At 34.2% G+C, this 13824-nt stretch overlaps 3 protein-coding genes across 3 annotated transcripts; 2 read left to right on the forward strand and 1 right to left on the reverse strand.

Annotated features, from left to right (window-relative positions):
- Positions 1-419: 419 nt before the first annotated feature.
- On the forward strand, positions 420-3608 carry LOC110936278 (serine carboxypeptidase-like 45). The gene is made up of 10 exons (XM_022178625.2): positions 420-674; positions 750-851; positions 939-1034; positions 1112-1204; positions 1289-1359; positions 1456-1737; positions 2378-2505; positions 2583-2675; positions 2914-3034; positions 3398-3608. Exons 1-10 carry the CDS (start codon positions 434-436, stop codon positions 3584-3586), a joined length of 1416 nt encoding a protein of 471 aa, XP_022034317.1. The 5' UTR covers positions 420-433; the 3' UTR covers positions 3587-3608.
- A 592-nt stretch (positions 3609-4200) lies between these two features.
- LOC110888712 (glycosyl hydrolase 5 family protein) lies at positions 4201-7261 on the forward strand. Its single transcript, XM_022136242.2, has 3 exons — positions 4201-4843; positions 5470-6070; positions 6513-7261. Exons 1-3 carry the CDS (start codon positions 4265-4267, stop codon positions 6950-6952), a joined length of 1620 nt encoding a protein of 539 aa, XP_021991934.2. The 5' UTR covers positions 4201-4264; the 3' UTR covers positions 6953-7261.
- A 1140-nt stretch (positions 7262-8401) lies between these two features.
- Positions 8402-10062, reverse strand: LOC110866372 (cysteine proteinase inhibitor A-like). The gene is made up of 2 exons (XM_022115533.2): positions 9623-10062; positions 8402-8761 (listed from the first exon to the last, which is right to left on the reverse strand). Exons 1-2 carry the CDS (start codon positions 9824-9826, stop codon positions 8564-8566), a joined length of 402 nt encoding a protein of 133 aa, XP_021971225.1. The 5' UTR covers positions 9827-10062; the 3' UTR covers positions 8402-8563.
- Positions 10063-13824: the final 3762 nt, after the last annotated feature.

The following is a 13824-nucleotide window of genomic DNA, read 5'->3' on the forward strand; positions in this document are numbered from 1 at the left end:
TTTTTATTATTTAATATATAAAATTACATTTATTCAACCAATGTAATAAACGAGATTTTTAAATATATATTGTTTTCTTATTTGGTATATAAAATTGCATTTATTTAACCCGTGTAATAAACGAGATTTTTAAAGATATATTTTTTTTTAATATTTAGTATATAAAATTGTATTTATTTAACCCGTGTAATATACGGGGTTCTAATCTAGTATATATATATATATATATATTCTCATTTTTTTCTTGTATGTCTACGTGAAATAATATATTGGTATTAATAAATCAAAATATATTGAAAGCTTAATTATATTAAATATGGTTATACTCAAAAAATTACAATTGAGACACGTATACATCAAATTTCAATCATATTGATGCATGCACTACTTGTGTAATCCCTCATCCTCAAACACAACACTCTGTTTCTTGATCATGTCATTTGAGTCATGGATCCTATTTACATACGTAACAATATTAATGCATACATGTTGTTTCAATTGCAAAAATTCTGATGAGATAGTTAATTTACCCGACCAACCACCGGTGAATTTCAAGCAATTCGCGGGTTATATCTCCATTGATGACGACGCCCAACAAAGATTTATGTTTTATTATTTTGTGGAAGCCGAATCCGACCCATCATCTAAACCCCTTGTGCTTTGGTTCAACGGAGGTAATAATATTACATTTGATTTTGATTTGTACGTGAATATATCGCATGTGCATGGTTTGATTTGAATATTTGCAGGGCCTGGTTGTTCATCTGTTGGAGCAGGGGCTTTTGTTGAGCATGGGCCTTTTAAACCAAAGGGTGATGTTTTGGTGAAAAATAATTGTAGTTGGAATAAAGGTATATTAGACACATAGATTAATTTAAATTTATGTTTAGCATTAATTTGACAGAATTACTGATTGTATATAATCTTGACCTTGATAGAGGCAAATATGTTGTACTTGGAAACACCAGCCGGAGTGGGATTCTCATATTCTCTTGATAAATCTTACTACACATCGGCGAATGATGTCCATACAGGTTAATTTCTTTCTTGGTATGAATGATTCGTTGGTTACGGTTGAAAATATGTGTATGATTATAGTTTCTCATTTCAGCTGGAGACAATCTTGTGTTCCTTGAGAAATGGTTTGAGAAATATCGCGAGTACAAGGATAGAGACTTTTATATCATGGGTGAAAGTTATGGAGGTATTGATTACATATAAGGACTTTTTGATGTTTGGGTCAAGGTAAACCTATGCTTATATGCTAAGGTTATAATTTCTTCTACAGGACACTATGTTCCTCAACTAGCAACTCTCATAGTTCACTCAAAAGCCAAAATCAATCTAAAGGGAATCGCTGTGAGTAACTTAAGTTGTCGTCTTTTTTTTTTTTTTTTTTTTTTTTTGAAATGCCTATTATCGAACGAAGCATTTGTTGTGTGTGTGTGTGTGTAGCTAGGCAATCCACTATTGGAGTTTAATACTGATTTTAATTCAAGGGGGGAATATCTATGGTCTCATGGTTTAATATCCGATGATACTTATGACATGTTTAAGAACGTATGCAACTACTCGACGATTAGAAGACAAGACAATTTCAATGCTGTTACCCCTAGGTGTGCTGTTGTTGCAAATCAAGCTTCAAAAGAGATTAGTGATTATATTGACACGTATGACGTCACTCTCGACATATGTTTGTCAAATATTTTCTCACAATCACAGGTTCTTGATCGAAATGTGAGTGCACAACATCCTAATTGTTGTTTATGAATGTGTCCATATGGGCTATGTTTTATGTATGTCAGGTCAAATGTGTAGACTAAAATAGACTACAAATCTCAAACGATACGAGTCACAATTATTTTACTTAGAGTTAACTGTCATTTTCGTCCATGTGGTTTATTCACTTTTGCCATTTCAGGCAAATTTTTAAAATTGCACCATTTTCCTCTCTGGCATACTAGAAACGTGCCATTTCAGTCAAAAAACTAACCCCAGTTAGAATAACTCAGTTAGATCAGGGGTAAAATGGTCATTTTACAGAGTTTTATTTTCATTTTTTTAGACTTCAGGTTTTAAAATAAATTTCATAGGTAAAATGAAAATAAAAAACTATGTAAAATGACCATTTTACCCCTGAGCTAACTGGGTTATTCAAACCGGGGTTAGTTTTTTGGACTGAGATGGCACGTTTTCAATAGGTCAGGGAGGAAAACGGTGCAATTTTAAAAATTGACCTGAAATGGCAAAAGTGAACAAACCACATGGACGAAAATGGCAGTTAACAATTTTATTAATAAGAACAACGATTTACTAGAAATCTCTAACGATATGGGTCACAATTATTTTGTCCCTGATGATTGTTTTCACTTGGCAGCCAGATCCAGAGGCAAAAGTAGATGTCTGTGTGGAGGATGAAACAACTAAATACTTTAACCGAAAGGATGTTCAAACCGCTTTAAATGCTCGCCTTGTGGGTGTCAAAGAATGGTCCGTGTGTAGTAGGTATCACATGAAACCATGTTCATATTCAGGTCTATTATTCTAAGTTTGATAAACTTGAGTTTTTTATGCCATAACAGTGTTTTAACATATGACATGGCGAATATGGAAGAACCAATGACTCCTGTATTGGCCTTTCTTCTCAAGTCTGGCATTCGCGTTTTTGTTTACAGGTGAATTGCATTTTTTATATATGTGCGTTTTATAATGATTACCTGATTTTAAATCATCAAAATCTGATAATCAATAGCAATAATAGTTATATTATAGATAATCAAATGTTCAAGTGTTTGACAAGGTCTAATTTATTTAAATACTTTTATAATAAAAACATCAAAAGACACCATTCTGTGTGACATTTAGAAGCAAATGTGCTCAAATATTATTAATCTTTTTAGTTAACACTTTCAGCGGCGATCAAGATTCAGTCCTCCCTTTAACCGGTACACGGCTGGTGGTCAATGGCTTGGCTAAGAAATTAGGATTGTCCACAACTCTACCATACAGGGCCTGGTTCAGTGACAACAACCAGGTTAGTTTTTTCTTTTTTTTTCTTTTTTTTTTTTTTTTTTTTGAATGGCAACAACCAGGTTAGTTAAGTTATATTGTTAAAATTCATGTTTTTTTATTAATTCTACAAGTTATTTGTTGTTATGTTAGATATGACAAATCGGGCGGGTGGTGAGTCGGGTCTAAACAGATAATTTAATGTACTTGTCAACACCAACACCTTTTGTTCTTTTTTTTTTCTTTTTGTACATTTTGTAACTAGGTAACATGTATACACGCTTTAGCCAACTTTTAACATATGTAACCGGTATAACCTTTTCCGTTTTCAGCTAACTTTATATTTTAATATGTTTGACCCGCTTGAAATCAGTTTACTTTTGGGCAGGTTGGTGGATGGACGCAAGTGTATGGGGATGTTTTACATTTTGCAACCGTTAGAGGGGCAGCACACGAAGCCCCATATACGCAACCTGAACGATCATTTGTTCTTTTCAAAGCTTTTTTGGCAGGAAAACCGTTGCCACATATTGAAGAAAATAATCAAAACATGAGAATCGTGATGCCTAATATTTAGATTAAAGAAAACTCACATGTATTGCCTCCCGTTTTTAATGAATAAATTCTCTCCTACGGATTTGGTGGCATGCATCTTCAATGAGTCTCAACAAGAATGTATTCTTTCCGAATAAAAATGTTAAAAAAAACTCTTTAAACTCACAGGGTTCCATCAATGCCGTGTTAACCTGTGGGATCGGGTAAAATGTAACTTACACTAGTTAGTTGACCTTCAAAAGGTTAAGACAGAAAACTAGTCTGTTAGAGGGAAAGTATACGGTTATCATCGTGTAACTTAAGCGGTTGAAAAACATAATTTAAACGTACTCAACAAATTAATAATGTTATCGTGTAACTTAAGCGGTTGAAAAACATAATTTAAACGTACTCAACAAATTAATAATGTTATTTTTTTGTTATGAATTTTCTGTTATACGGTTTGGGCATAGAAAAAGAAATATTACAATGTGTGTTATGTGTGTTACAATATAAAGTTTATTTTGTTTAACATTAGTTAGTTAAATTCGTTATAAATGCATTTCTATTTTAATAAATAATGTTTAAAGAAAAGGCTCTAGAAAAATAAGGACAAGCTCAATATCATAATATATATGAGTGTACATTGTTAGTTATCCACATTTATCATATTTATAACCTAAAGTTTTCGTGTAATCACTTCACATCTCAATTCTCAACAATGGAAAGAAGCATGAAAGTTGTTATTACCTCGACTTTACTTATTTTCATCTTTGCAAAATATTCTCATTCTCTCCCTTTATCAACAAACTCAAGATGGGTGGTTGACCAGTTGACCGGTGAGCGAGTCAAGTTTAAGTGTGTAAATTGGCCCGCTCACCTAAGACCCATGTTAGCCGAGGGGCTAGACAAGAAGCCAATGAGTCATATCGCGCGACACATTAGTTTAATGGGTTTCAATTGTGTTCGCCTCACTTGGGCTACGCATATGTTCACTCGATATAGCAACAAAACCGTAGTGCAAACTTTTCGTGATTTAAATCTTGTGAATGCGATCACGGGTATCACAAAGAATAATCCTCAAGTTTTGCATCTAACGGCGGTTGATGCATTTTCGGCAGTGATAGGCGCGATCACTTCGTTTGGGATGATGGTGGTGCTTGATAACCATGTGAGCGAACCAATGTGGTGTTGCTCCAATGATGATGGAAATGGGTTTTTCGGGGATAAATATTTTGACCCGAGGGAATGGTTAAACGGGTTGTCTATTGTGGGAAAACGTTATAGGAATACTCAAATGGTAAAGTTTGAATATTAGTTTGTTCATATTTTTTTGATAGATTATTGTGATGCAACAACTAAACTTTTACACATTATGTATCTTGCAACAAAACTTATTATCTAAAATAAACCGAATTTTTGAATTGTTCTACATGTTTATTTTATAAATATTAAAATCTCTTGCAAAGTTTTAGAAGTCTCATTGTTACAACTTTAAACAATAAAAACTTAGAAAATTTATTTTCTTTAATCGCGTCATTACAACCTTTGTTCTCACTTCTCATACCTGCACCACACTCTACAAGTTGAATACTTTTAAACCGTCTTTATTTCTTGTTGAACTAGCAAACACTATCAATGTTTAGAATGGATTTTTTTTAGAATATTTATTGTTTTTTCCTTTTATTCCAGGCTTCGTATTTTGTTTATTTCAAACTTCATATTTTGTAAACATTACAAATTAAAAAAAAAAAAAAAAAACTATTTATTGCATTTTGTTTACTTCAGACTTCGTATTTGAACCACTCCTATTATAAAAACACAGATTACGTCTACTTATCTATTCTAGTGATTTTTAACTCATCATCACTTCTAGAACATACACCTTAAATAAACTTACCAACAATGAGAAATATATATTTGTAGGTAGTGGCTATGAGTTTACGAAACGAACTACGTGGGCCCCGCCAAAACGCGAATGAATGGTACCGTTGGGTTCGTAACGGTGCAACGGAAATCCACAGAGTTAACCCAGACGTGTTAGTCCTCATCTCGGGTCTAAGCTATGCTCTAGACTTCAGCGCACTAAAAACCAAGCCTTTGGGACTTGAAGATGCATTACAAAACAAACTAGTCTATGAAGCACATCGATACTCATTCTCGGGTGGAAGTGACAAATGGCTACGCCAGCCGCTTAACCAAATTTGTCACGACCTTACTAGTGATATAAATAAAAATGTCGGGTTTTTAACAACAGGGCCACATCAGGCCCCGTTGTTTATAACCGAGTTCGGTGTGAACTTAATGGGCACCAACCAAGCTGACAACAATTTTCTTCCTTGTTATATGGCTTATTTGGCTAAAATGGACTTGGACTGGGCTTTGTGGGCATTGCAAGGAAGCTATTACCTTAGAGAAGGGGCTCAAAATACTGATGAACAATATGGATTGCTTGATACTGACTGGACCGGGCTCAGAAACCCCGGTTTTAACGTGAAATTGCTCCTTCTTCACCAAACACTACAAGGTGAGTTGTAATCGGTGCTGATTAATGAACAAGTCGGGCTTGAAATTAAACGAGTCAAACTCTTAATGAACTGAATTTTCAGCTTGACACGTCAACTTGTTTATTTTTCAATATTCTGTATTTGTTGCACATACAGAATATGGTTAGATGTTACAAAAAGTAATATTACTTGCACATACAGAATATGGTTAGATGTTAAAAAGACTTACTCCATGTGAGTGAGCGAAACGAGAGAGAGCCAACAAGGGAGCTCACCTCGGCTAAATCTCAAACGAGCCAATGTGGCTCCGCTTGTTTATTTACGAGCAAACATTTTTGAGCTATTTCTTAAGCGAGTTTCGAGCTATATCTCTAATGAACATTTATCATTTAACAGTTTAAATTTAATTATTTTACAATTATGCTATTTACTCATTAATTGAACAACTTTTTTTTCATGTAGTTCCAAAAGTGACATCAAGCAACTATACGTTCATGTACCACCCATTGACCGGTCTCTGCATACAGTCTGACTATAAGAGCCAAATACTTGCCGATGACTGCCACCGGTTAACCGGATGGAATCATGATGGCGATCGGTCTCCAATCCAGCTATCAAGCAGCCCGTTGTGTATCGAGGTGGTCGGGGATGGGCTTCCCGTGAGACTAACAACAGACTGCAACGCCAAACAAAGCACATGGAAATCAGTACCAAATTCTATGTTTCAAATCACGAGCAAGGATTGTGATGGTGTGGATCTTTGCCTGGATTATGATCCTAATAGTTCTTCCAATATCTTGAGTAAAAGATGCATTTGTGCTGGAGATAACCGGTCTAAATGTCTACAAAATCCCCAGAGTCAATGGTTCCAGTTCGTTTCCACCAACAGTAAACGGTTTTAGAATTAATTTATGCAAAGAATTTCATATATACCTCTCTAACCCGAAGAATGCATACATTGAATACTTCCAAAGCATCAGTTTACTATATTTGTAATGTTAAATTCCATTGCCATTTTAGATTGCATGTTTAGACACGCTGCCTCCTGAGTCTTGATCGTTGATTGTAAGAAACGGCCTCTTGTCTGGTTATGAAAACAATGGGTGCGACATTTATATATGTAATAATTAGTGGTTACATACTACCTCTTGTTGGGAGGAAATCAGTATATGCAAATGGTTGGTTGCGGCTCATCACCGACCATCTTAGCAAGAATTTTCATACGAAATAAAAGAGATCGAGCCACAAACTAATTTGATAACTCAACATGATCCTTGATGCTCTCGCAATCTTGAAAATTAAGAAAGTTGTTTTATAACATCTAGACTTTTGTTTTCTAACCAATTTGGATTGGTGTCTTGAAATTCCGGGTTTTAGGTTGACGGGTTTCAGGCTGCTAACATCTAGACTTTTGTTTTCTGACCATTTTGCCAAAACCTCCACTGCACTTTCAATTCTTTTGTGATGTTTTCTGTCATTTTTTTTAAATATTCTCAATTCTTCAAACTGATGTGCTATGGTGGAATCCAATTTATATTTTCCATGAACTTCACTTTTTTTTTTTACTTCAGACTTTGCATAATGATGATGATTTATATCCATAAGGGATTGCTGTCCAGTGAAGTATTCTTTTGTTCCACATTCTCTAAATGATTTTAAGTAGAAATGTGTTCTTCTCTGTCTTTCTTTTGATCTTGCAGACCCGTGATGTATGCCTAATTTAGGTCAGCACAAACTTGACTCAATGGTCTTTTTTCATGATTTTGATTTGCTAGCAACTAAGATAACTAACTTCTACTTGATCAAATCATAAAAAACTTTCACTCTTTGTCCACAAACAGGAACTGGTTAGCTTTTACAGAGTGAAAGCATCAAAGCTCACCCAAACCAAAGTATATTCAAAATGCACAAAACATAGTAAAACACTTTATATCAAACAAAAGATTATCATTGCAATTAATTCTTTGGTTATGTATAAGTATTACAGTTTGACCCAACCCGTTCTGAACTATACTGATAATTATGTTAAATTTATGTGTAATCATGGTTTTAAAAAACGATTGAGGCGCGCCTCAAGGCGAAACGGCCAAAAAACGAGTCTGAGGCACGCCTCATGGGATTTTTATTGTATATGCGCAGGGGATTTTGACAGTTGTTTTTGACTTTTTGTGTCAATTTCAAGCATTTCATGTCTTTTTTATGTGTGTTTTTTTATGAATCTGATGCTGAAATTAGTTAGTATTATTATTTTATTTATTAATACCGCCTTGGCCTTACGCCTCGAAACTCGTTTCCGTTCTTTTAAACCTTGTGTGTAATGTAAGAGCGGATCATTACAACTCTAGGACACATGCAGAAGTAAGTAGGAATAGATGAAGATCAAGTGAACCAGGTTACATCATATTGCATTACATAAACCCAAATCCGAACCTTATTTGCATTAACTAGCCGTTTATGGTTTATCAAACAATTAAAGTACATGCATGCATACCTTCCTTCCTCATCACAAACTTCTACGCATTTTGTTCATCAGAAACCTTAAACTCTTGCAACTGCTTGAAGTTCATCCAAGGTTTCACCCAAACTTTAGCCTCGTATACTTTAGTCTTGCCTGCTGCTGCATCATTTGCCTCCAGAGTAAAATAGTACATTTTACCAGCAACCACCTGCTCTCTCGTCTTTACCAATCTACCAAACTTCAGAAGAGAGTTCTGCATGCATTTGAGAATATTAAATTATTATTGCTTTTTTACGGACACCTTCTAAACCTACTCCTATATCTACGTTTTATTCCACCATCCGACTTAACCCATAACCACATGAAGAAGAAGAAGAAGAGGGACATCTTTTAACTCCACAAAGTTCCTTTGGTAAATATTTAATTTATTATTGTTATTGTTATTATTGTTATTATTATTATTATTATTATTTTTCCCACCATAATAAAATAAAATCTTGTTTATTTGTCTAAGGTATGTTTTTAGTTCAACAAACTCACCCACTTAATAAAACTTTTTAACTCAGTATAAAACCAAACCTTTAAATATTTGAAAACCTCCAACTTGGACGTATATTGAAGGATCACCTAACTTATTTCTCGACTACGACTAGAGAGCTATGGTTCAAGTTGGTTAACGGAGATCCTAGTTCCGCTCTCTCTTTAAACCCTTAGGCTCCAACCACTTTGGTAATAATTCTTTATATATATTAATTACTAAAATTGGGATGAATAGTGCCTAAATTGTCCTTTTTGTTTTTATTTTTTATTTTTATTCATTTTTTTATAACCATACTAAACTTTTAGGTTTTTGAATTTTGTAACAAACTTTTGGTATTTTATAATTCAAGCACAAGTGAGTTAAATGAGTTTAATTTTTTTTTACAGTTTAAAGTGTAAATATTGATGTTACTGGAACTGATATCGTTATTTGCTTTCATGGTTTTCGAATGGCCGCACCGATAAACCAACCCGGGGCACGGTTACGCCCACTTAACACTAGTTGTAATAATCCCATATCATACTATTTGCCCCTAAATTAAACTCAAATTGGATACAAATCAAGAAACATTACCTCTTTTTTGTTGTGTTCTTCAACAGCGAAACGTGCGAGAGATTCTAATTCGACGCCGTTTTGGGTAGGATCCGGAAGATCACGGATTCTGCCCATAAATAAACTCTTTTCAACTCTGCAAAATCCCAATTCGCAAAAAGCGAAAAGTAGAAGAGCGGTGATGATGAGAGACGATGCAACATACGAAGATGTTCTTCGATTCATGTTTTCTTTTCTTTTCTGATTGATTGATTGTATGTATTCTTTGAATTTATTTCAGAATAATAATAGTTGTGAGAACTGATTCGCTTGTTGCTTCAAAGAGGGTTGGTTGCTTATAACCACGGTAAGAGGGCCTTTTAACCCGCCTCACCAACCGAATATGTCATCTTACTTGAACAAACATTAGAAAATGGTTAGGTAAATTGCTACAAAAGTTAAAAAAAAAAAAAAAGAAAAGAATTATTTTAATCTTTAGGTTAAAATAAAAATGTGTATGGGTTTTCAAAAGGAGCCTTTTTTTATCTTGTTTAAATGAAATTGTTTTGGTTGATGTAGATAAAATACTATGTAAATAAGTCAGGATCTTTCATCGTCTCTAAGAGTATTAAGTGGTATGCTTCACAACCGATAAATTAGGAGTTCAAATATTACATAGTAAAGATTATGATGTATTTATCCTATAAAATTTAGGAATTGTTGATCAAAAGAAATGTGAGAACCTTTAGTAAGCTACTATTTATATTTGTTAAACATTTGAGTATATAAAAGTCTACTAAATGTCCTTTAAATATTTATATCATAAAGTTATGGCGCATTTTTCTTCCCATTCAGTTCTTTGTTCTTTAGTTGTATGTTATATCAGGTAAGATCTTGAATTCTCTCTTGCTAAAAACGATTGGTCTTCACTTGTCCTTTGTGCTACATTTATAACTCTTGTCTTGACTTTTCATTTTTTACTTGCGAGATTCTGACTTGCCTCGATGTCGTGTGTTTGAGTTGTCCTTTTGCTGACAAGGAGATTACTTCTTTTTACCTATTTCTAGAGGCGTATCGTTTATTGGTCTTATGCTTATTTATCTGGTGACAAGGGGATGCCTCCCCCTTGTCTGTGTTCGGATGAACTATTTCTTTATCTCCTTCTATTATTACAGGAGGGAAGTGCGTTTTAACCCACCCCGTCATCGTGTGTTATTGAAGTCATGGCCGGCCCTGAGGGTGGGCGGGGAGGACCACCGGCCAGGGCCCAATGTTTCAAGGGGCACATTTTTTTATGAAAAAACCCAATATGTATATCTAAAATATTTTTTAATAGGGTACACCCATACAAACACCAACATAGGCCCCATTACAAAACTATTCTAATGGTTTAGATTAGTTATTAACCCCTTTGACATTAGGTTTAGACCTTTAGTGAGCCCAATACCCAATTTCGTTAAGGCCTAAGGACACATTTTTTAGAGCTCAAACAGGGTACACGTGTAACGCTCCGCATTTTTCCGCACTTCTCGTTTTAGCAAGTGATGTTGTACTTTCCATATTTAGACACTTGTACCCTCTTTGTAATCTACTTCATTTGTAATTCGAGACTATTGGTCATAATGAAAACGAAACTATTTTATTCATGTTTGTGTTAGACTTATGTGTAATGTTCACGTTTGAACGATATATTATCATAGACTCCCGATTCGTTATTACGCTCAATGCTCGTTAAACAAGTTGAAACTCGTAAAATAAGTGAAACTTGAAAGTTTCGCGAAATGAATAATCATTTAAAGAATTTTATTCCTTATAATTATGGACATTATTCAATTATTTAAACTAATTAGATTAATTAAATTAATTAATTTGTTATTTAAAGGTCATGTTTATTAATAAACTAGTTAATCCCGTTAGTTATTAAAGTTAGTAAACTAACTTAGTTAGTTTAAACTAAAACGTTAGTCTTCTTTTATTATAACTTGGTTATCTATTAATTCAGGGGTGAGTTATGAAATTTTTGAAAGTGTAAAAGTTGCAGGGACTGTTTGTGTAATATTTGAAAGTAAAAACAAAGAAAAAAAAAGAAATAAAAAGAATGCTGACCACAGGACTCGAACCTGGGTCAGTATCCTCAAACACGCGCACACTAACCAGCTGGGCTGGCTCCTCACATCAAATATAACCCAGCCCTTAATTCATTTAAGCACTCATTCAAATGGCCTGATCAGCCCAAACAGACCTGATCAGACGCGTTTTTTGGCGCAAATTTGAGTTTTTTTGAGTTTTAAACCAACATTTAACATTAATTACACAACTACAACTTACCCTAATCATTCCCTATAAATACCACACCTCTCCCAAGCATTATACACTTTTCAAATCATCAAAAACACTCTCAAATCCTCCCCAAATTGCAGCAAATTTCCAAGTTCGAGCAGATTGTTCAACCTCTACTAAAGTGAGCATAACTCACTCATTTCTTAACCTTTTCACTTGATTCTTTTTCCCACTTGTTTGGAACAACCTTAGGAACATTTCCAGAGGTTTTCCTTGGAAAACCAAGCTCTGAAATGTCCATAAAAAGGCTCCAAAGTGGACTGTTCGTTTTTGTTTTCATCTAAACCTTGTTAATCTTAGTAAACTTGAGTCTATCTCATCTCAAACCTATGTCCTAATGCTCATAATCAAATGAATGGTTATTTGGGCTTAAAAACAAGGCTGAGAAATGTTAAATCAGAGGTTAAAACCTCACAAATATTTTGTTTTAGTTAGGGTTTTACCCACAAGTAGTGTTTAAGCATGAAGCTTGATGAATGTGTGATGGTTGGACTAGCTTGGGCTATCCTTCATAGAAATCCACTCACTACTTGATGTTTTTCCATAGATTAGTTGTTGTTATTACATTATTACTTGTAAGTTCATGACCCTCCTTGTTGTTTATAACAACAAGTGTAGTGGTGAACAATCGAGGTACCTAAATGGAAGCTTGTTCTTCCTACCTCATGTATGAAATCTATGACACAAAGAGGTGCCTAAATGGAGACATTAATCTCCTACCTCATGCTTGAACCATAGGACTTTGTAATCTTTATATTATCTAAATTATTCCATATGTATACCTAAGTAACTAAACTTGATGATAACTTAATAGTTACTTGTCAAGAATATGTTACATCATCTATGACCATGCCCTTGTTACGACTCTAATGGACCTTTGAATCCATGAAATCATACAAACTCTTTTGAGTTTTAATAGTGTCAAGAACAAGAGTTATGTGTACAAGATGATTATTTTCAGTTATGTTATTTTCCATACATTTTAGACTCCGAATCTATAATCTTCCGATTTCTCCAAACTCACACACCTATGTTTTCCTCGTGTAGAAGGACAAGGTGCTCCAAACTAATCCATCCACCAAAACCACTCGCGGGATTTCAAGTAGGAAAGCTTGCAAAAACCGTGAGTATACTCGATCCCTTTTTCCCCTTTACACTTTCGGATGCAACATGTATACCTATTCAAAACAACTTTTATGCTTAAACAAAACATACTCTATCTATGAACGTGACATGAAACTATTGTGAATATTTGCTATGCTTGTATGCTCTATGAACGATTTGGAACGTTATATGCTCATTAACTTTGCTAGCCCACCTTAACAATTATAGCGCTATAGGATTGACGCCCTGCCCGTTATTCTTGTGGGTATTGTTAAGTTAAACTTTACCATCCCGCTAAACTTTTGGGATTAGGCTTGTTATGAGTTGTATTCTTGGGTTTGATCATATTGTACGCCAAAAATTGCATTGCTAGTAAATTTATTCATTATGTAACATGTTGGATATAAGTTTTTATTCTATTATGCTATGTAAACAAACTTGTATACTCGCCTTTGCTTTTGCATTGAACTCTATTTTAATACATGTTGCAGGTTAATTGTTGAGGTGATACTTCAAGATGAAACGAGATTTAGGGTGGACTAGATACACACCTAGATTAATCTATCTTTTATTGTTATGCTTTGTTATGAAACAATGTTGTTATTTCCATTTAAATCTTGTATGACGTTTAGTATTGAAATGAAATTTGAATTTAATTAAATATTGTCACATAGTGTTATGAAGTCTCTTGCAATCTATACACACTTCGTCTCATCCCGATGTTTCCGCCATCGGTTGGGGTGTGACAGATTGGTATCAGAGCCATAACTATAGGGAATTAGAAAAAATTGCCATGCTTT

Source organism: Helianthus annuus, chromosome 1 (assembly GCF_002127325.2).
Source record: "Helianthus annuus cultivar XRQ/B chromosome 1, HanXRQr2.0-SUNRISE, whole genome shotgun sequence".
NCBI lineage: Eukaryota > Viridiplantae > Streptophyta > Magnoliopsida > Asterales > Asteraceae > Helianthus > Helianthus annuus.